At 43.5% G+C, this 26,838-nt stretch overlaps 1 protein-coding gene across 3 annotated transcripts in view; it reads left to right on the top strand.

The window, feature by feature from the left end:
* Nucleotides 1-26,838, top strand: part of NID1 (nidogen 1) — a 94,347-nt gene that overhangs the window by 11,053 nt on the left and 56,456 nt on the right. For 2 of the 3 annotated variants that reach the window (XM_068547569.1, XM_068547566.1), the window contains exons 2-6: nucleotides 13,384-13,683; nucleotides 15,831-16,057; nucleotides 18,962-19,332; nucleotides 21,685-21,837; nucleotides 25,374-25,625. In XM_068547569.1, the coding sequence (XP_068403670.1) occupies nucleotides 13,384-13,683; nucleotides 15,831-16,057; nucleotides 18,962-19,332; nucleotides 21,685-21,837; nucleotides 25,374-25,625 (1,303 nt within the window). The remainder of the gene's footprint in view (nucleotides 1-13,383; nucleotides 13,684-15,830; nucleotides 16,058-18,961; nucleotides 19,333-21,684; nucleotides 21,838-25,373; nucleotides 25,626-26,838) is intronic. The other variant, XM_068547568.1, reaches the window with a different exon arrangement.

A 26,838-nucleotide genomic window follows, 5' to 3' on the forward strand; every position in this document is an offset into this window, starting at 1 on the left:
AAGACTAGTTTATTTGTTTACTTGTGTGTTGCTCATCTTCCCCATTAGAGTCTGAACCCTTTGAAGGCAGAGTCTGACCTGCCTTATTCACCACTGTCTCCCACGTACACACCAGGAGTAGGGTCTGGGGCACATAGTGGGTGCTCTGTTATGATCTGTTGAATGAATGAAGGTATGAATGAACGCTAGGTATTTCTTACTTTATTCTACGAAGCAGTGGGATGCCATTAGAGATTCTAGCTAGATGAGTGACATGATTTTTTTTTAAATTTTTATTTTATATTGTAGTATAGTTGATTTACAATGTTGCATTAGTTTCAGGTGTACAGCAAAGTGATTCAGTTATATATATACATGTATCTATTCTTTTTCAAATTATTTTCCCATTTTAGGTTATTACAGAATATTGAGTAGAGTTCCCTGAGCTATACAATAGGTCCTTGTCGGTTATCTATTTTAAATACAGTAGTGTCTATATGTCAATCCCAAACTCCTAATTTATCCCTCCCCCCGCAACATGATTTATTTTTGAAAGATTTCCATCTCCTCAACAAATAAATGGCATGGGAGAAAAAGGAGGGAGAGCTGCATAGATTAAAGGAGGCTTAAGAGACAAGCTAACCAAATGTAAGGTAAGGACTTTGTTGGATTCTGATGGAAACAAAGTGGCTGTAAAACACATCTTTGAGACAAACTGCTTTTCTAGGAGAGATACATATGGACAGGTGAAATAATTTGATGCCTGGGATTTCATTTAAAATACTTCAAAAAAGAAAAAAATAAATATGCACATGTGTGGAAGGAATAGATAAAGCAAGGACTAGAGTGTCTGGATAATTTTAGTGATTCTTCTGTGCGTGTTTGAAAATTCTCCCTTAAAAGTAGTCTAATTATAAAAAGTTTTTAAAAAATTATACTGCCTGTGTGTAAAGGACTTTTAGGGGAGGTGTGGAGGAGGAAGAGTGAATTCCACAGCTAGAGACCTGTTGCCAGGGTCCAGGGGAGGGTGGCGATGGTGTGTGGACACGGGTTGTGGGTTCTAGAGCTATTTGGAGGTGAGTGCAATGAGGCTTGCTCATGTGTTATCTCATCTGAGACACGCAGCAGCCCTGTGAGGTCGCTCAGGCAGGTGATAGGATGAGTCCCCTATTATAGAGAAGAACGCTGACACTTGCAGCTAAGGGCCTTGTCAAAATACACTCAGCTCGGGTCGAGGTAGACCTTGAACTCAGATCTCCCCACTCCTAGTTCTGCGGTCTTTATACTATGCCACCTTGGATACTGACTTCTTCCCCTCCTTCATTCATTTGACAGTCTCTCATCAGCACTGTAATGTACAGACTTTGGGGCCAGGTGTGCGAGGCACACACGATGAGTGATATCACACACGATCCCTGCTCTCACGGAACTCACACTGCATCACATCGCTCACCATTGCACTGCTTGTGAAAAAAGTTGGTTCTTATCCCTTAAGGAGCAGGTTTCTTAACTGCTTTGTCCTCAGGTAAATTTTTTTCTTAAATTTCTTTTTTTTTTTTTTTTGGCCTCGCTGCATGTGGGATCTTAGTTCCTCAACCAGGGATTGCACCCGTGCCCCCTGCAGTGGAAGTGCGGAGTCTTAACCACTGGACAACCAGGGAAGTCCCTTTAATTTTTAATTAGAAATGTTTTCACACACACACACAAAAGGGGAGAAATTAGTATCATGAACACCCATAGACATGTTACATAAAGGTAACTGTTGTTAGCATTTTCCCTATTTGTTTAATTTCTCTTTACTCGTGTATCCAAAGTAACAATAAATTACAGTCCTCATGACATTTCATCACTAAATATTTTACTATGCATTCCTAAGACAGTAACAGCATTTCCCTACCTAACCAGCATACTATTATCAAACTAAACAAAATCAATAATAATTTCCTGTTATCAATTTATGCCCAGTCCATATCAAATCTCTCCAGTATCCCCAAAGCTGTCCTTTATAGCTAGACTCATTCAGACTGGGGCCCAAAGGATGACAAGCATTACATTTGGCTCTTTAGTCTCTTCTAATTTTTTATTTAATTTAATTTAATTTATTTATTTTGTTGCACTGGGCCTTAGTTGCAGGAGGCAGGCTCCTTAGTTGCAGCTCGTCGGCTCCTTAGTTGTAGCACGTGGGCTCCTTAGTTGCAGCATTCCAACTCTTAGTTGCGGCATGCATGTGGGATCTAGTTCCCCGACCAGGGATCAAACCCAGGCCCCCTGCATTTGGAGCGCGGAGTCTTATCCACTGCACCACCAGGGAAGTCGCTAGTCTCTTTTAATTTTGACCAATACGCTCCCCCTTTTTATTTCTCACTTTATTTAAGAGTCACTGCTTAATGTCCTGTAGAATGTCCCACCTTCTGCATTTGACTGTTTCTTTGTAATGTAGTCTAGCCTGTTATTCCATCTCTGTATTTTCTGAAAACTGGTAACTTTGAAAATATTCAGGTTAAACATTGTTTTCTTTAGAAAACACGTAGAATTTTATTTTTAAATTAATTTGGGGAATAGTAAGACAATGCAAATGGTTAACAAAACTTGTAAAAACAGTGTTAAGGGAAGTTTCCTTCCTACCCTGGCCTCCAGGCCCATCGTTCTCTCCCCAGAGACAATCACTATTCATGAATTTTTTATCTCCTTGCAGAGAGAGTCTCAAATGTACAAACATATATATGTACACATTCCCCCTTGCTTTCTACACCTCCTTGATTTTCTAAATAACAGTGTTATGAGATATAATTTACATACCCTAAAATTCACCCCTTTAAAGTGTACAGTTCAATGTTTTCTGTATACTCAGGGACTTGTGCAACCATCGCCACTGTCTAACTCCAGAATATTTTGCTCACCCCCCAAACAAACCCAGTATCCTTCAGCAGTCATTCCCCATCTCCCCCACCTCCCCACTGCCCCGGTCCCTGGAAACCACTAATCTACTGTCTGTCTCTATGGACTTGTCTGCCTTGGATGTTTCACGTAAATAGAATCATACAACATGTGACCTTTTGTGACTGGCTTCTTTCACTGAGCATAACATTTTCAAGCCTCCTCCACTTTGCAGTACTTAGCAGTTCCTAGTTCTTCTATGACTGAATAATATTCCATGGCTTTATTTTTCCTTCCATAAGTTCATGGATATTCAGGTTGTTTCTCCTTTCTGGCTATTACGAATAATGCTGCTATGAATGTCCGTGTCCCAGTTTTCGTGTGGACATCAGCTTTCAGGTATCTTGGGTATATACCTAGAAGTGGAATTGCTAGGTCATATGGTAACTCTATGTTTAACATTTTGAGGAACTATCAAATCGTTTTTCAAAGGGGCTGCACCATTTTACATTCCCACCAGCAATGTATAATGGTTCCAGTTTCTCCACGTCATCAACACTTGTTATTATCTGACTTTTTGATTTTAGCCATCCTAGTGGGTGTGAAGGGGTATCTCATTGTGGTTTTGATTTGCATTTCCCTGATGATAATGATGTTGAGCATTTTTCATGTGCTTATTGGCTATTTGCATATCATCTTTGGATAAATGTTTGTTCACATCCTTTGCTTATTTTTAAATTGGGTTATCAGTATTTTTATTGTTGAGTAGGTTAAACATTATTTAACAAGAATACTTCATGAATGAAGCCATATATGTCATAGTGTATAATATCAGGAGGCAAGTGATGTCTAGTTGTTGCTCTGCTAGCTGCTCGTGTTAAGGTGATGACAGCTAGATCATGTCTGTCGTGTTACATTTTTCCCCTTGTAAGCAGAGAGCAAGCTATGGGGTGATACTTTGTTTGGCCTTATGCAGCTGTCCCCTTGCCCACCAACCTTTCACTTAATGTCCATAGCAACCACTGATGATCTTTGCCTGAATCAATTATTAAATTAACAGTTGCCAAATTGTGTCTTATTTTGTCTTGTTGTTTACTTGTTGGTTTCTAGCATTCTTTCTACATTTATTAGCTTTCATACTCCTGTAAAGAAGAGCTTTCCTTCATCAACTGGGGCTTTTGGGTTACACTGACATGGTTTGTTCTGGAAAGGCAGATAAGTGCTTAATTCTTTCCCTATAATTTCTGATGTTCAAATTATGGGACTGGTGTTCCAATTAAGGGATTGGTATAATCCAAATTCAGGGAGTCCTGGTGCCCTAGTCAGCACAGGTGAACTTCTGATATCTCTATCCAAGGTGTTAAGGAGGGGCACACTTCTCCGTAGAGACTGAGGGTTTGGACAAGGCCCTTCTCTTGCCTTTCCTGATCACCTCCTGTTCTGGAATGCTGAAGGACACTTCTACCTCTTCTTTGATAGACACACCAGAGTTTAAAATTTAAAGACTCCCAACCATTTTTAAATGTTGGTGGATAATCTCAGGTAGAAATTTCCTGCAGAAGAGATGAGTAACTTATCCTGAGTCTCTCATTAGACATTAACTGGATTAAGTTTAAAACACTGACTCATCTTTTAACTATTACTACCAGGTTGCCCCTTGTTTTTATCTGCTAATCCTTTTGTTTCTATTTCTAATTCAAGCCAGAGTCGTTTCTCTGGCTCTGTGGAGTTAATAGAAAATATTTGCAATTTAGACTCAAGAGTTTCGTTCTGGCACTTCTGGTGTATGATCTTAGGCAAGTCCTATAAACGGAAACTCATTTTTTTCTCAAATGGAGAATGAAGATGATATTAATGCATGCTTTACTAGGTTCACTACAATAACTGGAGTAAAAAGGCTTTGTAAACTGTCAAGTACCACTCAAGTGGGGCAGGCCCCAGGTCCCCTCTGGGCTCTAGGCCGGAATCAGTTAACCTCCACCTTGATTGTATCATTAGTTCAGGCTGTTTCAGGGACTTCTTTCTCAAGTTTTTCTTTTCTTAGGCCCTTTTCATTTTCTAGGTTTTTCTAGCTGCCCAATCTCTATCCATGGAGCCATCCCATGAAGCTTTGCAACTTCCAGGACTTTTGCTCCCCATTTCTCTAAACTGAGTATAACAGAAAGAGCACCGGTAATGGACTCGACCAGATGTGGGTTCAAATCTTGGTCCCATCACTTGCTGGCTGTGTGACATGAAGCTAAATTAAGTCTCTTGTCATTTCCTTGTCTGTTTCATACACGTGAAAAGAGGGGTGGTTGTATTAAATTAAAAAAAAATGCAAACAGCTTTAGTAAAGGGCCTCAAACCTAGCAGTAAGCGTTTGCTTCCCTTTCCTTCTTTGGCCTAAATTATTTTACCTTAAGTTCTTGCTTCCTCCCACCCGTGGAGTTTGCTTTTGCAACCGCAAGCAATTTCATTGTCTTCCCAGTACCCCTCTTTGCATTTCTAAAAGGAGCCCATTTGTTTCTTATTTGTGCCTACCTCAAGTATTCTTAACCACATCTGTTTTAAAGAAGGCTTTCCCCTCAGGGTTGCAAGGGAAGAGCATTCTGCCCTGGGGCCTGCTACCAGGCTCATTGACGTCAAAAAAGATTTGCTTGTATATAAGGAATCTAACACATAATTTTAATGTATGGAGTATCTGCATTTAGACTTTCTCCAGGGCTTCATTTGCCTGTAAGTTCACTTTAAAGATGCACGGGAGATTGGAAGTGCTTTTTTTTTAAAAAATGGGGGCCACTTCCTCATTATGAGTTAGTGCTCTGTCCCGCCTCTTCTTACTGTCAGCTGAGTTGAAACAATTGTTAAGTAAGTGGCTCCAACTGTTAGCCCTGTGAGGCTTGCATTTTCACCCGGGGGCGTTTTGTGGTGTAACTGATGGTGCAGCTGGATGAAGAGCCTATTGTTTGGTGGGTTCCTTGGGGTGAGTGAATAGGTGTGTTCTGTACAGGGGTGTTAAGTTGCGCTAGTAACACGCTGAGCTGAACATTAACTTTGCTGAAGGAACTTCTTTTTCCCAGCGTGAACTGTCAGCAAGATTCAGGGCGGTATTTACCTTGGTCAGTGTGCTGGATGTAGCTGTTTTTCAATAAAGAAGCAATGTATTATTACGCTACCAAAAGCCTCAGTGAGGCAATATTTGGTTAGAGTTACCTTAAGACAACAATATAACATCATCATCATCATCATTATTATTACTTTAGCCCTCAATAATACAGACAGACTTTCTCAGGAATGCATTCAATTCACAGGAGTTTTGGGACTTCCCTGGCGGTGCCGTGGTTAGGACTCCGAGCTTCCATTGCAGGGGGCGTGGGTTCGCTCTCTGGTTGGGAAACTAAGACCCTGCAAGCCGTGCACTGTGGCCAAAAAAAAAAAAAAAATTTCGCAAGAGTTTTGCCATGTTATAGTTACCAAGTCCAAGCTCACACTGCTCGCTGAATGACAGGCCAATAAATCGAGAGAGGTGTTGGGACAAGGAATAGTGACTCTATTTGGAAAGCCAGCAGACCGAGAAGATGGGGGACTAGTGTCCCAAAGAACCATCTTCCCTGAGTTAGGGTTCAGGCTTCTTTTATACCGAAAGGCGAGGGGGTGTGGTTGGTTGGTGCACACTTCTTGGTGCCAGAATCCTTTGTTCTTGCAGCTGTCCCCGTAGGTCTGGTGACCATGTTCCTATAAACGTCCAACAGGACAAATGTTATTCTCTGTTCTGCAACTTTTTATCTCTGTATGAATGGAGAAGTGTTATACCTTTAAAGTTCAAAGCCTTGAGAATGGGCTGTCCTGTATATTTCGGGCTACAGGCAACATTCTTTTTTTTTTTTTTTTTAATAATACATCTTTATTGGAGTATAATTGCTTCAAGGTTAAAATAAAAGAAACAGATCCAATATAGAGTTAGATTTGTTCTTCTCTATTACATAATCCACAGCAAGGAATGTGCTGGTGCCACTGGGACTCAGGGCTCCTGAGTCAGGACTCCAAGGTGCTGATTGCAAACTGTTAAAAGATAAACTGGGGCATATTAAAATTTTTAATCGTTTATTTGAGCAAAAATCGATTCGAATCGGGCAGCATCCAATCTAGCAGATAGAAAGGAGCTCTGAGGAGCTATGCAAAATGAAAGACTTTTATAGGCAGGAGGGAGTGGGAGCAGGGAAGTTATCTGGCCAAAAAAAGCAGGTCCTAGTATTGCAAAGTTAACTTTTCTTTAGGGGAGGGCAGGGTCTACCCAGCAGATGACCTCACTAGTGCTGATCAGGTGGTTTCTGATTGACTGGTTTAAGATTCCATATAGAGTGGAAACTATAATTAAGTCTCAGTTTGGTGATGTGGGGCTTAGCATAAGCGACTCCATTTTGGGCCTGTTCTGTCTTTTAACAAAAGATAGAGAGAGGTGCAGATGTAAAGGAGCTGGTGGTAAACCCTGCTTGGGGAGGGCAGGAGGACTTCACAGGGAGAAATGGGACTTTGCCACGGACAGGAGCTGAGTGAGGGTCTTCAAGGCCGAGGGGACCATAAATGCAAAACCACACAGTGTTAAGTAGGTGAAACACCATGGTGAGTTTGGAGAAGTGTAAGCAATTAAAAAAAAAAAAATTCCAGGGCTTCCCTGGTGGCGCAGTGGTTGAGAATCTGTCTGCCAATGCAGGGGACACGGGTTCGAGCCCTGGTCTGGGAGGATCCCACATGCCGCGGAGCGGCTGGGCCCGTGAGCCACAACTGCTGAGCCTGCGCGTCTGGAGCCTGTGCTCCGCAACAAGAGAAGCCGCGACAGTGAGAGGCCCGCTCACCGTGATGAAGAGTGGCCCCCGCTTGCCGCAACTAGAGAAAGCCCTTGCGCAGAAGCGAAGACCCAACACAGCCAAAAAAAAAAAAAAAAAATTCCAGCACATGTATTTCTACTCTAGACTTTTCCTCGCCAACATTCATATCAAAACTAAAACCTGGTCCTATAATCCACGTAATTTTTCAGCTGGCACAAAGTGGTGAACAGAAAATAATACTGGTGACTGCTGTATAATACTTATGTTTAATAATTGTTTCTTTCTGGACTCCGGGCCCTGCACCTGGTGCCTCAAGCGTCTGCAACTTTTGGTTCATGTTAATTACTAAACCTGCTTTCACCAGCACCTTCTACTCATTAACACAATCTAGCGGGCCCAGTGCAACTAACATTCCTGAAAATCTCTGGTAGAGGAGAGGCAGGGGTTGTGAGGGAAGGGGTGGACCAGTCTGGGGAAGGAGGAATTCAGACAATGAACGTGGGCCCTCCTCCTCACAGAGAGCATTCATGTGGGCTTAGCTATAAAAGTTAACTGCCTTTCTTCAGAAACTTTAAACTTTAGATTAATCACTTCATTATCTATTTTTTAAAGTTCATTTTGAAAATTTTAAACATATGCACAAATGGAATATTATGATGCACTCTCATGAATCACTCAGCTTCAACATGTATCCATTTATGGTGTGTCTAGTTTCACCTATATCCCCACCTATTCTTAATATTCTCCCCTCTTACCTAAACTGAATTGTTTTTAAACAAATCCCAAACATTTTATTTCATTTCATTGTAAGTATTTCAGAATGTATCTCTAAAAAAATGACTTTTTAAAAACAAAACGGGGACTTCCCTGGTGGTGCAGTGGTTAAGAATCCGCCTACCAATGCAGGGGATATGGGTTCGAGCCCTGGTCCGGGAAGATCCCACATGCCGCGGAGCAACTAAGCCCCTGTGCCACAACTACTGAGCCCACGTGCCACAACTACTGAAGCCTGTGCACCTAGAGCCCGTGCTCCGCAACAAGAGAAACCACTGCAATGAGAAGCCCGCGCACCGCAGCAAAGGGGAGCTCCCGCTCGCGGCAGCTAGAGAAAGCCCGCGCACAACAACGAAGACCCAACGCAGCCAAAAATAAAAACAAAACCAAAAAAACCCCCTGCAAAATCATGATCACACCTAAAAAGTTAACAATATTTCCTTAATGTCATCCAACATCACATAGGTTCATAAAATATTTTATTTGCCTTTCAGTTGACTGGTTTAAATCAGGATCCAGCTGAAGACCACACATCACGTCTAGTAGATATATACCTCATGACTTCTGAAATCTACAGGTTCCCCTCACCTTTTTTCCATGCATTTATTAAAGAAACTGGGTATTTGTCCTTCAGGATGTCCCATATTCTGGATGTTGCTGGTCACATCCCTATGGTATCTTCCAAGTGTGCTTCTGTCCCCTGTATTTCCTCTAAAGTGGTAGTTAGATCTAGAGACTTGCTCAGACTTGAGTTATCGGTTCACATTTATGCAAAGTGTTGTAGTAAATCGTGTCGCACTGCAGCAGAAGAACCGCGGACACATAATGCTGTGGCCCTTCTTGAAGCTCACTGGGCAGTATTTCTCAAACAGCCTTGGTGGGAGGCTTTATCCCTATGAACCGCCCCTCTGCACTTCCTGGAGGGAGTCGGGAAGGGAGGGAGATTCCGTGTGCCAGGCAGGGGATAAGCTCTGTAGCTATGGCACAGACCAAGACGGACCTGGTCCTGGACCACGAGGGATGTACTGTGGCAGTGGGGAGAGCGGCCAGAGCTGGCAGGTGAGTCAGTGAGATCCCTACACACTGTGGTCTGTGCCCGGAAGGACACAAATAGGAGGCGGAGATATAAATGGGGGCCAGGCGTGAGGGAAGGGAGGAGGAGGCTCCCTTCGAAGGTGTTATTTCAGCTGAGCCCTGGAAGAGGCGAGAAAGAGCCCGTTATGTGGGTGCAGGAGGTGGGGAAGAGGGGTGCTGGTGGTCGCCGGGATGGAGAAAGTGCCCGTATACTTTGGAGGCCAGACACGCAGGACATGGGATGAGAAAGAGCAAGGAATCAAGGCCGACTGCCAGGTTTCCTGGCTTAAGCGACTGGGTGAACAGCTGTTATGGCGACAGCCCTGGGCAGCTGGACAGGCTGCGTGACTCTCTCTGTGGTCCCCAGTCTAGTCCCTTTGGAGATGGTGTTACCGACCTGGGTCCTTGGATTCTTTAATCAATAGAAATTGATAAGAAGCCAGACAAGAAACTCAGGCAAGGCTTTACTGGGACTTGGGCTGCAGCTTGAGGGGTAAAAACAAGAAACAGGTGCCTTTGCTTGTTCTCCTAGGGGGGACGCGGTGAGCTGGTCCCTTAAATGGGGTGAGGGTGGGAGCGGATTGGTGGGTCGGGCCTGAGGGGTGGCTTAGGTGGCCTGCCCACCCCCTTGGTGGTGCTGTGTGCAGGGGGCATGCGCAATACCCTGCTTTTGCTCCAGGGACCTCAGAAGTGCTGATTGGTTTGTGGCCTTTTTGTATCTTATTGTTCATAATTTGTCCCAACTGCGTATACACACAGTTATTTTCAGTCCCCTCTAGTTTCTTTGTATTCTGTTGCTGGAGGAGACGTCTGTCCAGGTCTAAGTGCAAGCGCTCAGGTAGAGGGTCCCAGGTCCCAGCCTGTCTCAGTGGTACCCAGGTCTGTCCTCCTGGCCTCCTAAGTGCCTTTTAGGCCCTTCCCTTTGTGCGCCTGCCCTTCTATTGAATTGCTCGACTTGAACAAGACGGAGAAAAGGAACCAGGCCAGTAGGAGCATCATGAGCTGGACAGATTTGTGGAATAAGCCTGGCACCCAAATGTAAAGGAGTATCGTTCATCAAGTCTGTCATTAATTGCTACATTTGGAAAAAAACAAAAACAAAACTGAAAACGTGAGCTTCCCTGGTGGTGCAGTGGTTGAGAATCTGCCTGCCAATGCAGGGGACATGGGTTCGAGCCCTGGTGTGGAAAGATCCCACATGCCGCGGAGCGACTAGGCCCGTGAGCCACAACTACTGAGCCTGCGCGTCTGGAGCCTGTGCTCCGCAACAAGAGAGGCCGCGATAGTGAGAGGCCCGCGCACCGTGATGAAGAGTGGCCCCCGCTTGCCCCAACTAGAGAAAGCCCTCGCACAGAAACGAAGACCCAACACAGACAAAAATAAATAAATAAATTAATTAATTTAAAAAAAAACCCAAAAAACAAAAAACTGAAAACATTTACTAAGAAGTTTAAGAATCAAATGAAACTTCCGGGTGTTCTGTATATGACATCTTTTCTTCATTATCATAGACAAGTGAGTTGAATGTGCCATAAAACTGCCTGAAAAATAATTTTCCTACTAATACTAATGAGGGTTATCTGGTCTTTGTCCAAAGCATTTGCAGGCAGGGCGTCATGCTTCTCGTCTAAAAACTCAATTCCTAAAGCGTTCCTTGTGAAAATAGAAATTCCTGTGCCCAGATTCTCAATAATGTAAGGCACCGGGAACATTTTCAAAATTGTTGGCCTGATTTAAATTTCACTGGAAAACAGCTTTTGAAAACCAAGTTGTCTGTATGTGGCTTCCATGTGATCACTTCCCACTGGCAGCTGGTAACTGCCAACTTCTGGTGGCTTGAGAAAGTGAGCCGTTTCCCACGCTCTCACACGGCAACCCAATCAGGATGTTTGTGCTGGGAGATGTTTGGATGGGGTGGAGGCGAAGAGGGCAGGAGACCAGCTGGACGAGGCTCCTTCCCTGACTCCCTTCTTTGCAGCCTGTCCGTGCATTCTAGAAAATCATTGCTGGTGCCAGGTGATGATGGAAAATATGTCACCCGAACAGTTAACAGACCGTGACACTTGGTAAAAAGGAAGGATCTTGCTAGGTCCACACTTAACTCTCAAACCTGTTGTTCTTTTCCCTTCCTGGGGCCCAAATTGGCTCCATCACATCGAAGCTTTTTACCTGGTTTTTGGCATGTTGTAGAGTTTGGTCTTAAGTTCCTTTCCTTCTTGTCGGCCGCTGCCCCCTTCTCTAGGAATGAGGTCTGAAGTGACTGAAGGATAAGGCCGTGGGAAGAGGAGGGAGGGAAGTAAGTGACCTGGAAAACCCACAGGCCTTCTAATGAACTCCTGAACAATTGTAACTCCCTTTGCTGCTGTGTTCTTCCAATCTGTAGCCTCTTGAAGTGCAAACTAGGGCCATATGCAAAGTCGCTCCCATTGGATTAGGGATTTTTTTGTTTTTAATTCATAGACTCCGGAAGTAAAAAATCACTGGCGTGGTGTTCTCTGAACTGTGCACTAACAAGGATGTGGGAAGGGCTCAAAGCCTCATTCTAAGCATGGCTTTGCAGGAGGCCCAAGCATGCCCACCGCCAGGGGGCTGTAGTCCCTTCCCCATTTTCCCAGGGGATGTGGGTTTTAGCTGGATAAGAACAGTGAAATCTTTTCATAGGCTATAAACTGGTTTCAAGAAGTGATAACTGATAACTGGTTTCAAGAAGGCTGTACATGTAGTGATTAAGAGGGGCGACTTTGAAGTCGGGCTCCCTGGGTTCAAATCCCGGTGAGGCCTCTTATTGGTAACTTTGGACAAATTGATCAACTTACCTCATTTTCCACCTCAGAAAAATGTGGATAATAGTAATAGCTAGTTTTACGGGGTTCTTCTGAGGATTAGACGTTAATAAGAGGTCTGGAACATGGTAAATATTCAATAAATGTTAGCTCTTGCTCTAATTCATTAATCTGTTCACAATAACGCCACCATCGTGGCCCATTCACGTTTACTCCTTGACACTTGTTTACTTATTGTCTTATCTGTTTGTGTTAGTCCATCTCCATGTCCTTCTGGACTGTGGGTGCCTTGAAGGCAGAGCCTGGGTTCTACTTATTTGTGGACCCACAGTGCTTAGCACAGCCCTGGTTTGTAATGATTACTCTGTTGAGTAAATTAACACAGTCTTTGATGATGACTTATGTTTGAATGGTCCTTCGTGTGCCGCAAACCACACACGTGGGAAGCCTAAGATGCGAAGTTTAAGACCCTTGCCCAAGGTCTGGTGACTATGCCAGAGTCAGGTCCTGTGATTCTTGCCCCTGTTCCTTCTACCAGGCCGTCCTCCCTAGGAAAAGAATGCTGAGTTTTACAGTTCTGGATCATGTCTTTCTCCAGTTTTTTTTGTATTTGACACACTGTCATGTTTGATACACTATGACAGCATTCCGTGAACGGGAGCTCAGTCTCCCTGAAGAAGATGTCGTTTCTGCACATCTTTTTTTTTTTCCTTTCCTTTCTTTCTTTTTTCAAGGAAAAAAAGAGCTGAGATAATTTTATCTTTACGTACTCTACAAGTGCAACTTTTGTGTACATTTGAGATTAATTGCAGTTAACTGAACTACACCATTTTCCTCTTGAATCTCACATAAATGAAATCATATACTGTGTACTATTGTTGTGTCTGGATTCTTTTGCTTGGCTTAATATCTGTGAGATTCACTCATGTTGTTTTGTGTATTTAAAAAAATTACTGTATAGTATTCCATTGTATGAAATGGCCAGAAGTTATTTACGTGTTCTCTTGTTGATGGGTATTTGGGTTGCTCCCAATTTTTGATTGTAAGTTTCTGCACTCCTTTTAATGATGTTTGGTTTTGTACAGATTACCACAAACGGCATTATTGCCATGAGTGAGCCCCCAGCCAAAGAATCCCATCCTGGGCTATTCCCACCGACCTTCGGAGCAGTCGCCCCTTTCCTGGCGGACTTGGACACGACAGACGGCCTTGGGAAGGTTTACTATCGGGAAGACTTATCTCCCTCTGTCACTCAGCTGGCAGCGGAGTGTGTCCAGAGAGGGTTCCCGGAAGTCTCTTTCAAGCCCAGTAGCGTGGTGGTTGTCACTTGGGAATCCGTGGCTCCCTACCAAGGGCCCAGCAAGGACCCTGCCCAGGAAGGCAAGGTAAGCACCCACCCAGGCACAAGGGCAAATAGTCTAACGTGTTGGCTTTGTACACTTTGGTCTTCTGGTTTGTGCTACTCTGATGTACACCACGCCCATGCGATTGATAAAGACTGGACAGACATCCAAAGCAAAATCTAGTAAGCTGTTTATTGCAGGTCTGAAACTTCCAAAACCTTATGTGCAGGGCTACATAAATCTGTGCTGTAATGATGATTAGATGTAAAGAAAGCCAATTCCTGAGAAGATTGCCACATGGCAAGAACAGGGCTGATAAATTACAGCCTTAGCTGCTCTTACTTTGGGTGGTGGATAGTGGGAGGTGGCTTCTAGATAAATAGAGAATTTATTAATATGAAGTGATAGGTTAAACTAATAAAGCAGTCCCAAGAGGTGTGAAGAATAAAGACCAGACCCACACTCTAGTTGTGGGGGACAAAACCCATTTGTACCATGTGGATGGTTCAGCAAACAAGTTTCATCGTAACCAGGGATGGGAGTCTCTGTGGATCAAGTGGTTGGGAAAGGTGTTAGGGTGTGTAGAGCTTGGACTTGCCCTTGAAGGAAGGGGAATATTTGAAGAAGCCATCTCTAGATCTGAGGTGACTCTTTAGGACATGCTTCGATCTCTCCTTGGAAAAATAAATTTGCTCCACCATTGTTTAATTTTTATAGCATTACAGGGTAGACAGCAACTTGAAAGGCCCAAAAGCACTCCCTTTAAATGGGGGATGTTCCCAGCTGGTGGTTCCCAAAGTGTGTACCACAGAACACTGGTCCCACAGACATTCCTTGAGGAAAAGGACTCCTCGGACCAAATAAGTTTGGGAAGCGCTAAAACTATATCTCCCTCATGGTGACTCACTCTGGAAAGTCCTATAGTACAGAAACCTGCTTAATTTTGTTTAACTTAGCCATCCCCAAACCTTTTGGCCATACCCTTTTCCCTTCCAAATAAGACACATTGCATCCCATAGAGCACACTTTGGAGAAGTCTGTCTGACACGTTTTGCTTTGCCACCTGTATCTGCCTGAGTGCTGTGCTCGAAAACTGTTTAAAACCTTCAATTTCTCGAGTGTGCATCCCTTTCACTTGAGTGATACCTGCCCAGCCCCTTGTACAGAGCTCTTGCCTGCTTCATGGGCCAAATCTCCCCTCACTCTTACTTCTCTGCACCCCCTTGCAGCAGCTGTGTCAGATTATTTGCAATTCCCTGCTGAGGCTTTTTGCTTGTTTGTTTTACCCACAATCTCTTGCACTAGCTGTGCTCTCTGCTTGCGATGGCCTCTCCGTGACCCTCACTGCACGTGTCCAGCTCCTGCTTGTTCTTTCCGCCTCCTCTGCCCCCGCTCCTCCCAGCATCGGGCACTTCGCCTGCACACGACTCCATTACAGAATCTATCCTCCAGTTTGGCAATGTTTTGTTCACATGTCAGTTTTCCCACCTAGACTGTAAATTCTCAAGTGCGGCGATCCCGTACTTTTTATTCGTCTTCACAGTGCTCAGGACAATGCCTGGTGCGTAGGAGAGGTACTAACATTAGGAATATGTTCTCTGTGGCCCTTCATATGCCAGCTCACGTAGTCCTCCTAACATTCCTATGCGGTAGGTGGCTTCATCTCCATCTTACAGATTCACAGATCAAGGTTCAGAGAGGTTAGGTAACATGCCCAAGGTCACACAGACAGTGAGGAGTAGAGCAGGATTTGGATCCAGATTCGTTTTCTCTCAAAGCTCATTTTCTTTCTTACTGCACGGTGCTTGGGCTCAATCAGCTAAATAATGAATGTGGTTGAATATGTTTAATGGCCGTGGAAACAAATTCTGCGGGTAAGACTTTGCTAAGTTGCATGAGATTTAGGCCACTACCTGGAGGTGCCATCTCTATAATTTTTCATTAACCTTAGGGTCACAGTTACGCAGAAAGTATTCATTGATTAATTAGAAAATTTCATGTTGACATAGCTTTAGAGATATTTAAGTGGAATTATCCTGGAATACTTGGTCCTTGTTACAAAAGTATTTCTTTAGAATAAGGTGTAAATACTGCCGTCTCTGTACTTTTTAGATACAATCTGGTGAAGAGCACATTTCAGGATCTGTAGATATTTTCCTGAGTAACTGAATTTTAACTCATCTTCACAGAGAAACACATTCCAGGCTGTTCTGGCCTCCTCTGATTCCAGCACCTATGCCATTTTCCTTTATCCTGAAGATGGTCTGCAGTTCTATACGACATTCTCAAAGAAGGACGAGAACCAAGTTCCCGCAGTGGTTGCTTTCAGCCAAGGTTTAGTAGGATTAATATGGAAGAGTGACGGAGCTTATAATGTATTTGCTAATGACAGAGAATCAATTGGAAACTTGGCCAAGTATGCTTTTTTTTGTTCTTCAGTAGATTCTCCCCTTAATAAGATTATCATTTTACTGTCTTATTAAATTAAGAATAATGTAATGGGCAATATAGAGCATTACCTAAAAATGTTCCCATGGATTTAAATTTTGTATATAATTTTTATATTATGGAGTACTTTGTTTTTCTGATGAACTCAAGGGAATATACTCTTAGAATGAACAGGTATCCAAGTTTTTAGATATCATTCTCATTTGAGACAGTTTTACCATCTCTACTATACGTATAAAGTTAGAAATACAAGTTATTCAAAACTATCTCCTGCTATGACCCCAAGGCTGAGAAAACCCCTCCCAATTTCATATTGCCAATTGAGTCTAAAACTCCTCTACACTTTAACGGTGTGCTGGTAAATGCTTAGCAACTGGCTTTAGGCGGGTTGGGGAAGCCCTCATTTATAGCATTTGCCTATTTCCGTGGTGTAAATACTCCTACCATGGCCAGTTTCCAGCTGCTCACATCATGTCGCTCAACCTGGGGTTGAGAAAAGGTGAACCATTATATAGTATTCTCACCATAGAGGTGCAGTAGATTCAAATAACTTGAAGAATATAGCTAATAGTAACATAATATGGATGGGATGAGTTTCAAGTCTTTATTGCCTCTGCTTTTATTTCTTTAAATTTTTATTGGAGTAGAGTTGATTTACAATGTTGTGTTAGTTTCTGCTGTACAGCAAAGTGAATCAATTATACATATATATATCCACTCTTTTTTAGATTCTATTCCTATATAGGTCATTACAGAGTATTGAGTAGAGTTCCCTGCGCTATACAGTAGGTCCTTATTAGTTATCTGTTTTATATGCACTAGTGTGTATATGTCAATCCCAATCTCCCAATTTATCCCCGCCCTTCCCCCTTGATAACCATAAGTTTGTTTTCTACCTCTGTGACTCTATTTCTGTTTTGCAAATAGGTTTATTTATTACTTTTTTTTTTTTTTTAGATTCCACATATAAGCGATATCATATGATATTTGTCTTTCCCTGGCTTACTTCACTCAGTATGACAATCTCTAGGTCCATCCATGTCACTGCAAATGGCATTATTTTGTTCTTTTTTTATGGCTGAGTAATATTCCATTTTATATATGTACCACATCTTCTTTATCCATTCATCTGTCGATGGACATTTAGGTTGCTTCCATGTCCTGGCTATTGTAAATAGTGCTGCAGTGAACACTGGGGTATTTGTATCTTTTTGATTGCCTTTGCTTTTAATATAGATTATTTAATTGTAAGTTTATATCATTTAATTTTTTACAAGCTGATTCAAGCAAGCTCCGACATATCACTGCCTTTATTTGAGTCCCAAGCAGACAGGTTGATTAGACGTCCAGTTTCTGCAGGACTTTCTTGATTCCTCATTCCCTGTCCAACCCCAATCTTTTGCTCAGTATTCTCTACCAAGTAGTGTATGTCCCTTCTTTCCATTGTATGAGCTGGTCATTTTACATAATTTCTTATAGGAACACTTCCAATCACACACAGAAGAACAGTAAAAATGGTGGTGCAAGAAGTAGAGATTAGGGTTATTCTATTGTATTTTATAACTATAAAATGCCTTTAGATTCTCAATATCATTTGTATTTCACTACACCCTTTGAACATAAAAAGGTAAACTGAGACCTGTCCAAGGTTCCACAGCTAACAGTGTTGGGCTTTCTAATAAACCAACTCTGTACTATTTTCACTCATAACTCTTCTGACACCAAATTTGTGGGGGTTTTTCCCCAACCAATTCTCCAACTCTTCAGACACCAGCTAGGTGTCCTATAACTCGATTCAGTTCTGACACTAACTGCTTGGAGTCAGCACATACCTCACAGGTGAAGGGCTCAGTCCCACAAAACTGCCCCCACTTCAGACATCCCTTGCAAGTCCCAGGTTGACACCTGCACTTCTGGTCAACCAGCTATAAATCGGGGGTCTCCATGAACCCCTGCTCAAGTTCGATAATTTGCTAGAATGGCTCACAGAACTGAGGAAAGCACTTTCCTTACTATTACCAGTGTATTATAAAGGATACACCCAGGAACAGCCAAATAGAAGAGATGCATAGGGCAAGGTATGGGAGGAAGAGTGGGTGAGGGGCTTCCATGTCCTCTCTGGGCTCACCACCCTCCTAGCCCCTTGGTGTGTTCACCAGCCCAAAAGCTCTGTCAATCTCATCACTTAGGAATTTTTATTACATAGGCATGATTGATTAAACCATTGACCATTGGTGATTAACTTATTCTCCAACCCCACTCCTCACCCCGCTCCCTGGAAGTCAGGGCGTGGGGAAGAAAATTCCAACTCTGTAATCAAGCTTTATTCTTCCTAGTGACCAGCCCCCATCCTGAAGCTACCCAGGGTCCCCAGCCACCAGCCATCTCATTAGCATACAAAAAGACACTCTTATCACTCTAGAAATTACAGGGATTTTAGGGGTTATATGCCAGAACCAGAGACAAGGACCAAATACATATTTCTTATCATATCACACCATGCTCTGGAAAGAGAATAACTGAGAAAATGGATGACTCCGGTCAACAGGTTGCTTATATGGTAAAGCACATGACCAGTGATTCCTATAAATTGCATTTTAAGGCCTGAAGCGTGCCTCTCGAATGGCCGAGACTAAGCCTTTGCTAGGGTTGTGCCCATTGGATACAGCCTCACCGTATCCCCCTGGATGGTCTCAGCTCTGTGATGACCAGACAGGACTGCGTCTGCTCTCTCATCCTCCACCGAGGCTGCGGGCAGAAGCAGGCGATGGGGTTCAGATTCACACGGATCCCCAGGGCTCCTTCTGCTTGGTTGCTGGGGGCTGTTTGTGGGTTGCTGGCCTGTTTCCAAGAAGCCTGTCCTTCCCCCTAGGAGCAGCAACTCTGGGCAGCAGGGCATCTGGGTGTTTGAGATTGGGAGTCCGGCCACGGCCAGTGGCGTGGTGCCCTCGGACGTGAACCTGGGATTGGACGACGGAGCAGAGTATGATGACGATTATGACTCGGTGACATCTCTGAGCCTGGAGGACACGGGCACCACATCCTTCCCCTATGAGGCCCGGGGAAGGGGAGACACTGGCACATACAACATGCCCAGTGACCTCTCCCCCCGCCGCCTGGCTACTGAGAGACCCCCTGGACCTCCCACGGAGAGGACCAGATCTTTCCAGCTGCCAGTGGAGGGGTTTCCCCAGCAGCAACCACAGGTCATAGACGTGGATGAAGTTGAGGAAACAGGAGTTGGTAAGGCCATTTCCGTTGCAGGTGGTACCTTCTTGGATACTTGGGTTTCCAGACAGGGGAGCATTGCTGGCGGGGTGTCAGCTGCGTGCATTATTTGGTGGTTTGTAAGGATGAGCGCCTGGGGAAGGAGGGGTGGAGCTCATAGCTGCAGAGCATAGGTCGATGGGCCCGAAGGCTTCAGAGACTCCAAGGGATCTGGCCATTAGGGCTGGGGTTATGGGGACTGTAGAACATGTCCTCTTTCAAGTCTCCTATTATTCTTTCTTTTTTTTTCCATTTTAAAGAGAAAAGTGCTTTAGAATTATTTTGATAGTCAGATTTCCTTCCTTATTTGTGACTTCTGAGATCAGCAATATATTCACCCACCTGAACAAACATTTTAGAAGTTCCTTTGGCTATTGACACGGTTTATCTTTGAAATGTATTTCCTCTTTGTTTTGGAAGGAGGATGGTTGATTATTTTTCCTCCCGGGCCCTATCAGTTTCAGAGTTAGTTTGTGAACATTTAAAACTACAAGATAAGTAGATCCCCTTTTTGAGGATGGTTTTAAAGTACAATATCTTCTAATCAACCATATTATATCAGATTTTTGCTACATTTTCAGGGAAAACCACTGGAACCCCAGCATGCTTTGATTTGTCTTATAAAAGACATTTGAACTAGACTGTGTTCATTATTTTTTTGCCCTTCAGGTTGACCTATAATCCATTAAGATTCCTATCAAGGGGATGGTCCAAGCCTTTAAATGATGTTTACTATGACGCACAACTGCTTCAACTATGAAGTTATCATAAGGCCCTCAAAACATAAACTCAATTCCACATTATTCACCCATTTTTATTTCTCCTTACTTGTGATTTGTCTCGTAGCAATAGTCAGATGTTTGTTCTTATCAAGTATCCCAAAGCATGGACAGGATCTGGTGGCCAGGGTAGTGTGCTTACTTACCTCTGAGGCACAGAAATGGAGAAGCTGCCTTTAAGTGACATGATAAGGACGTGGTTCATGTCTCAGGGCTCCCCTTACACACACAGCACCCTGGATTTCCTGGGGTAATGCTGACACCTAGCACGTTGCACTCTGCTCTTACAGCTGGGTCTCAGAGTGGTCGCCCCAAGATGGATTGCATATGTTTACCTGCACATATGTTTACCTGCAGGGTGAGTTTTGAGTCTCATCCTGCTTTCACCCCACATAGGTGTCTCTGAAATTCTCATTTGTGAAGCCATCACTTAAATGAGAGCATAGCTAGCCCCAGCAACTTATGGTAGTATATCCCTTGGTACTAGTAAAAAGAAGAGCCCAGATTTGAACCCCAACGGTGTTTAAAAGAGATGTTTTTCTGCCCTCGATCCCAGTTATTTCACTGTTTTTATTAGAAAGGTCAGTCTTCTGTAGCCAGCAGTGCATTCCTGGTGTGATTTGAATAGTCACCCACAGATACGTCGACCAAAGCAGACCCACTGGGAGCTGGGCTTAAGCAATCAGTAGCCTCACATGCGTTCAGCTCAGGGCCCAAGTATTTTCAGCTCCAAACGCCAACTTTATACATACAGGAAATTCCCTTCTGGGTATGTAGGACTCATGGAATCTACCTGGAGTTAAACTTTACTTTTCTCTTCACTCATAACAGTCATTTATAAAGGGGGTCGTTATCCCTTCTAAAAGTTCATCGCCTCTTGTGTTTTTGAACTTCATCCCAAATTAATTTGCTCTGGATTTTTGAGTTTAATGAGCTAGTTCATCATCCAATAAAATGAACCTGGGAGGGAGACATTTAAAATAGAGAGAAATTCTTCTGATTCTTGGGTCAAGGGCTTTTAGACCAGGTATGACTGAGGAATTATTTCTAACCAGCTTTTGACTCAAGAGCTTCTGATTTATCCCCTGGTGAGAAGAAAGGGTCAAAATTTTTAAAAAATACTTTAAGCTTGTTAAAATGGCACTTTATGTTATAGATATTTTACCACAATAAAAGATAATTTAAAAAAAGTTTAAGGTCCCTCCTGCCCAAAATGTGAAGCAGATCTGACAACATTAAATGGATGCCATATTAAGATTGACATTGGGTGGCAGTCACCTAATATTGATTCCGTGATACTGAGGACATTGGATTATAGCATTTTTAAAGACTTCACCCTTGTGATTTCTCAAACTCCCTTTAGACCCATTTGCTTTGGTGGTTTGAATAATGGAACCACTATACTATTTAAGTGGCTACAGGTAGGGAGCCCTGGGTCTGAATTGCCTGAGCAGATGTCAAGTCTTGCACAGCTGAGGGCATAGGGTCAGAAAGCCTCCTGGTCCAGAGCACTGTGAAGCGCTTACAGGTGTGCTGTGTTCTCTCCAAGCAGTTTTCAGCTACAACACAGATTCCCGCCAGACGTGTGCCAACAACAGACACCAATGCTCTGTGCACGCAGAGTGCAGGGACTTTGCCACCGGCTTCTGTTGCAGCTGTGTTTCCGGCTACACGGGGAACGGCCGGCAATGTGTTGCAGAAGGTACTTTGCTTCTGTCTGTTCCGTTTGAAGGGGGAGAAAGGGGGAGGAGTGGAGTTTTTGTTTGGTGCTTGTTTTGAAATCTTTCCTTTACCCAGATCTCTAAACGGGGGTGGTATTTTCAGTCGGGCAATGATAGTTAATCTCTCATTCCCCGTTCTTGCCCGTATTTTTCTACTGGGGGTGGTGGTCCTGGGGAGTGTCCTTTTTTTTCTAATAAGGGGAGGTCTCTTTCTTTCCTGTGCTGTTTCTCCATCTCTGAAATGACGGCCATTAGGAGCCCATCTTCACAACTGTCCCTAGCGTGAGACAAAGGCTGAAGTGTTGAAATTATGCAGCCTGGACCACGAATTGTCAGTGCCCCCCATTTTCCTCCGTTTCTTTCAAACCTTTTCTTTTGGCATCACTCACACCATCCTAATGGTGGTTCAACTCCAGCAAGGCCACAGTGGGCTGGTGGAAACCAAAGTGTGTAGCGGGTAAAGACTTTCCTGTCCTCATGCCCCTGGAATCCCAACATGGTGATGGAGGAGCATAAGGGGTGCATCACAGCTCTGGAGCCCAGACCCATTGTGGGCCCACTCCAAAATGGACTCAGCTGGCGTCAGTGGGCTGGCATCAGTTCTGAGCTCTGTCCCCGGAAAAGGACCAACCAGTCTTGACATTCTCAGATGGTCGGAAGAATCTTCTCTTCAAAAGTCTAGAGGGTCCGGATAAGAGTTTACTTAGAGAGGGAGACCTATGGGAACCTGAGGCCATAAACCAGAATTAAAACAAAACCGAAACCAACCATACTGAACATTTGTTCCTTCAGATGCCAAGTGACCTCACTTGTCACCTGTCATTTTCCTCGTGTGTTTAATGAGGAACCTCAACTGCTTCACACAATACAACTAAATAAAACTCAGTTGGAGGAATGCTTTTCTGTTTTTCAGATCCCCTGCCATAGCTAAAGTTAAATCAGTTATTTTAATTTGCTAAAATAAAAAAGTTCCCTCCTAGATCACAATTAGATAGTTAAATACTATCTGCAGCAACGAAAGAAAATTTTGTATACGTTGCATATTAATTTGGGGGGATGTTTTTAACGTTTATAAATATGTTGTCTGTTTTCTTCTAAAGCCCACCGCCCCGGGGATGGTGTACCTTTGCTGCTTTGTTTTAGGCTTGGCTTTTATATTTCTCTCACCCTGGGAGCAGCTTTCAAAATCTACAGTGAACGTTTCTTCTCAAAGAGCAATCTCATTAGCTCTTTCTGTGCCACATATCAGACTGGAAATGCTGATAGGTTGCATTTGGCAGGAAGCTCAGATGTGACAGATTGCTCGGCTACATTTTTTGACCTTCTATACACGTCCCGTCATAGTTTTGTGGTTTAAATATTTTTTGGAGTCTTGCTACTTTTGAAATAGTTTTCTAGCTCCAAATTTGGTGGAAAAAATTTGGTTTCCTTCCCCTGGCTTTCCTGCTTGTTTCTGTAATTGTTTGGGGGAGGCTTTTTTTTTTTTTTTTGGCGGGGGGAGACATTTTTTGATATTAGTCTTCTAACTTCACAGCATCCCCCAGTGTAATGACATAGTTTATTTGCAGAAATACGCTGTGTCGAGTCTGCCTTGGCTTGTCAGTGAACCTGTTTATTTTATTTTATTTTTGGGGGCCGCACCGCGCGGCGTGCAGGGTCTTAGTTCCCCGGCCAGGGATGGAACCCATGCCCGCTGCTGTGGGAGCGTGGAGTCTTAACTTCTGGACCGCCAGGGAAGTCCCTCAGTGACCCTGTTTAGCAGCTCAGGCATATTGAACACAGCAGAAAGTCTTCAGAACACTGGTGACCATGCTCAGATGAGGGCTCGTTTGTCTCAGTTTATTCTACGAACTTTCCTGAGAACTTACTGTGCACAGAAACCTCTGCTAAGACGGAGCCAGGGAGTTGGGTGTGAAAGTCTTGTCTCTAGACATTTATAATCTAGGAAGAGAAACACGATATGCACAATCAGTAAGTGACAGAATTTAATTCTACATCAAACCTGAACAGTCCAAGGTGACTTAATTACATCTTCCTTCAGTTTTTTTTTTTTTTAAAGATGTAAGTAACACACTCACTTAAAGTATACCATTTGGTTCTTTTTAGTATATTAACTAAGTTGTGCAACTATTACCTCTAATTTTAGAGCATTTTCATGGCTCCAGAAGGAAACTCTGTATCTCTTAGCAGTCACCCTCAATTTATCCTCATCCCCAGTCTCTGTCAACAGCTAATCTACTGTCTGTCAACACGGGTTTTCCTGTTCTGGATATTTCATATAAATGGAATCTTACAACATGGGACCTTTGTGTTTGGCTTCTTTCACTTAGCATGATGTTTTCAAGGTGCATCCATGTTTTAGCATGTATCAGGTACCTCATTCCTTTTTTCTAGTGAAATAATATCCATTTCATGGATATACCACATTCTGTTTATCCATTCATCAACTGATGGACATTTGGGTGCTTTCCCATTTTGGCTATCATGAATAATGCTGCTAAGAACATTCGTGTACAAGTTTTTGTGTGGACATATGCTTTCTGTTCTCTTGGTATATACCTAGGAGTTGGAATTGCTGGGTCATGTGGTAACCTTCAGTTTTCTTATTCAAATGCAAGAACAACTTAATTTCTTGATAGCTTATCCTTTCCTGATTAAACAATAATGAATATATGCAAGTTATAAATATATGAACATTATAGAGATATCTAATATAGAAAATGAAAGTTCACCATATCGCCCTGAGTTAACCACTGGTAGCAGTTTTGTGTACATCTCTTCAGATATTTGCCCCTAAGTGTATGCTAACATTTATCATTAATGTGATTTTTAAAAATGGTGTCCTATACATATACTATTTAGCAATTTATGAAGAAAGCTTTTAAGTATGCCATAGTAAGTTTCACATCTTTCCCAGTTGGCTAAATGGAACGATCAACAACAAACACACCCCAGCCCACAAGCTGGTTCTGGGTCAGAGGGCGTATTTGTGTGGCCTGCGATATCCGCTGTGGCCACTTCTGTCTGGCTTGGCTTGAGTGAAGGTCCAGGACTCAGAGTGGCAGTCCTATGTTTGAGCCGGATATGCTCTTTAAGATGTGTTACAGATCAGGCAACCAAATGTCCCGTCCAGTTTAGCCCTGCTGTCCCAGTGAAATGACTGATTCTGTCCCTGATACTCTCAAAAGTGAGACATTTATGTCACCTAGTTCTAGACCATCCATGATACTGTTCTATGAGATGGTTTTATTTGCCTCAGACGTTCCTCCATCAAACAATGGGTCTCACTTTTCTGCTGTCCATTATCCATCAGCGTGGAAGAGAGGAAGAAATTGGAATTTGTAAGGCTCATAGACACAGCCGTAGGAACTGCCTTTTTGGGAAGAACAGCTGCTTTCACTTACCCCAAAGCCCATTACCCCAGCACTGTTTGGCTCTTTGCTTTTATACGTACAGGTCCTACCAGACATACTATTCTATTCTGAAGGGCTGGCTGCTTTCTTTGTTTCTCACTCAGGTACCCCCCAGAGAGTTAACGGCAAGGTGAAAGGGAAGGTCTTTGTGGGGAACAGCCAAGTTCCCACTGTCTTTGAGAACACCGACCTCCACTCTTACGTGGTAATGAACCATGGGCGCTCCTACACAGCCATCAGCACCATTCCTGAGACCATCGGGTACTCTCTGCTTCCTCTGGCCCCTATTGGAGGCATCATTGGATGGATGTTTGCCGTGGAGCAAGATGGATTCAAGAATGGGTTCAGCATCACAGGTAACTGACATCAGACCTTAAAATTAATGGGCTGGGGTGAATGGAAAGGGAAATCCATGTCTGCAAATAACTTACCGATAAGCATTTTGTGGCTCTGGAAGTAAGGTGTTGAGGTAAACTTATCAAGAAGTTTTTCAATTAATATACATTAACTAAGACTGTCTAGAATTGCATTTTGATCAGGGAGCGATTTCAGGGTGGAGATTTAGATTTAGGCAGAGCAAATGATGCTTGCTCCTATATCCTCACAACCCAAAGTATGGGGCTCCTTCTATTTATCCAGCCTGCCTCCAAATTCCCAACTAATCTGAAACTGATATTTGACATTTCCTCAGTATCTGCTTGGAGAAAAGGAACCTGTCATTTCTAGCTGGTAAATTCAGCCTGATAAACATAATCCTCATGAGTCTTAGGAAACCTGAGTTTCCTTGGAGCTGCTCAGAGACCGTGTCCCGTCGGGGAAAGTTCAGTCTTTAGGGGACATGTGGGCAGGTTGTCGGTGGGCGGGAACGGAGGAGATGCTTCCTTGGAGCAGTGGTGGCCTCTCCCGTGCTGTGCTGAGGCTGGCCCCGCTGTGCTGGAGGCCCTTTCCTGGAACTGCTTGGGTGGAGGAGCCTGCATCCTTCATCTCTGGCCGCTCCCAGGACCTGGAGCCTGCTGTTCTGGGGCACAGGTACATAGCCGCTGCCTCTGACTACCTAGACCTGCCTTCTCCAACACCCCTAGCCTCACTGGAGCTTCAGCCACGGCTTTATCGTGAAAACACTGCGAGAGCAGGGTCTGTGGGCTTTGCATAGACACCCCTCCCAAAGTTACAGAGCATAAATACCTAACTTCCTGAAATGTGGACATTTTAAGAAAGGAGAGGATATATATTTGAAAAGGGTATAAGATACCTTATTTATGGCCCAGTGTTTTTTCTCCCTTTCCCACAGGCATGTGTACCCTGAGTAGCATAACGATGTTCAGGCTCTCTTGCAAACACATGCTCTTCCCTTTGCATACGTAGTTGAGCTTTGTGGCCAGATCCACAGGTCCTACTCCTTGGCTGGCTGCACAGCATTTCATATGGGTGTTGCCTTGAATATGGGTTGACTTAAATGGATGGTCCTTTGTAACTTACATCAACTTCAGGGAGGCTGAGGGAGTCTTTACAAATTCCCTACAACAGCAAATCTTTGTTACTACAATGGTCCTTCTTATCTGCCCCTGT

The sequence above is a fragment of the Eschrichtius robustus genome, chromosome 7 (assembly GCF_028021215.1).
Source record: "Eschrichtius robustus isolate mEscRob2 chromosome 7, mEscRob2.pri, whole genome shotgun sequence".
Lineage (NCBI taxonomy): Eukaryota > Metazoa > Chordata > Mammalia > Artiodactyla > Eschrichtiidae > Eschrichtius > Eschrichtius robustus.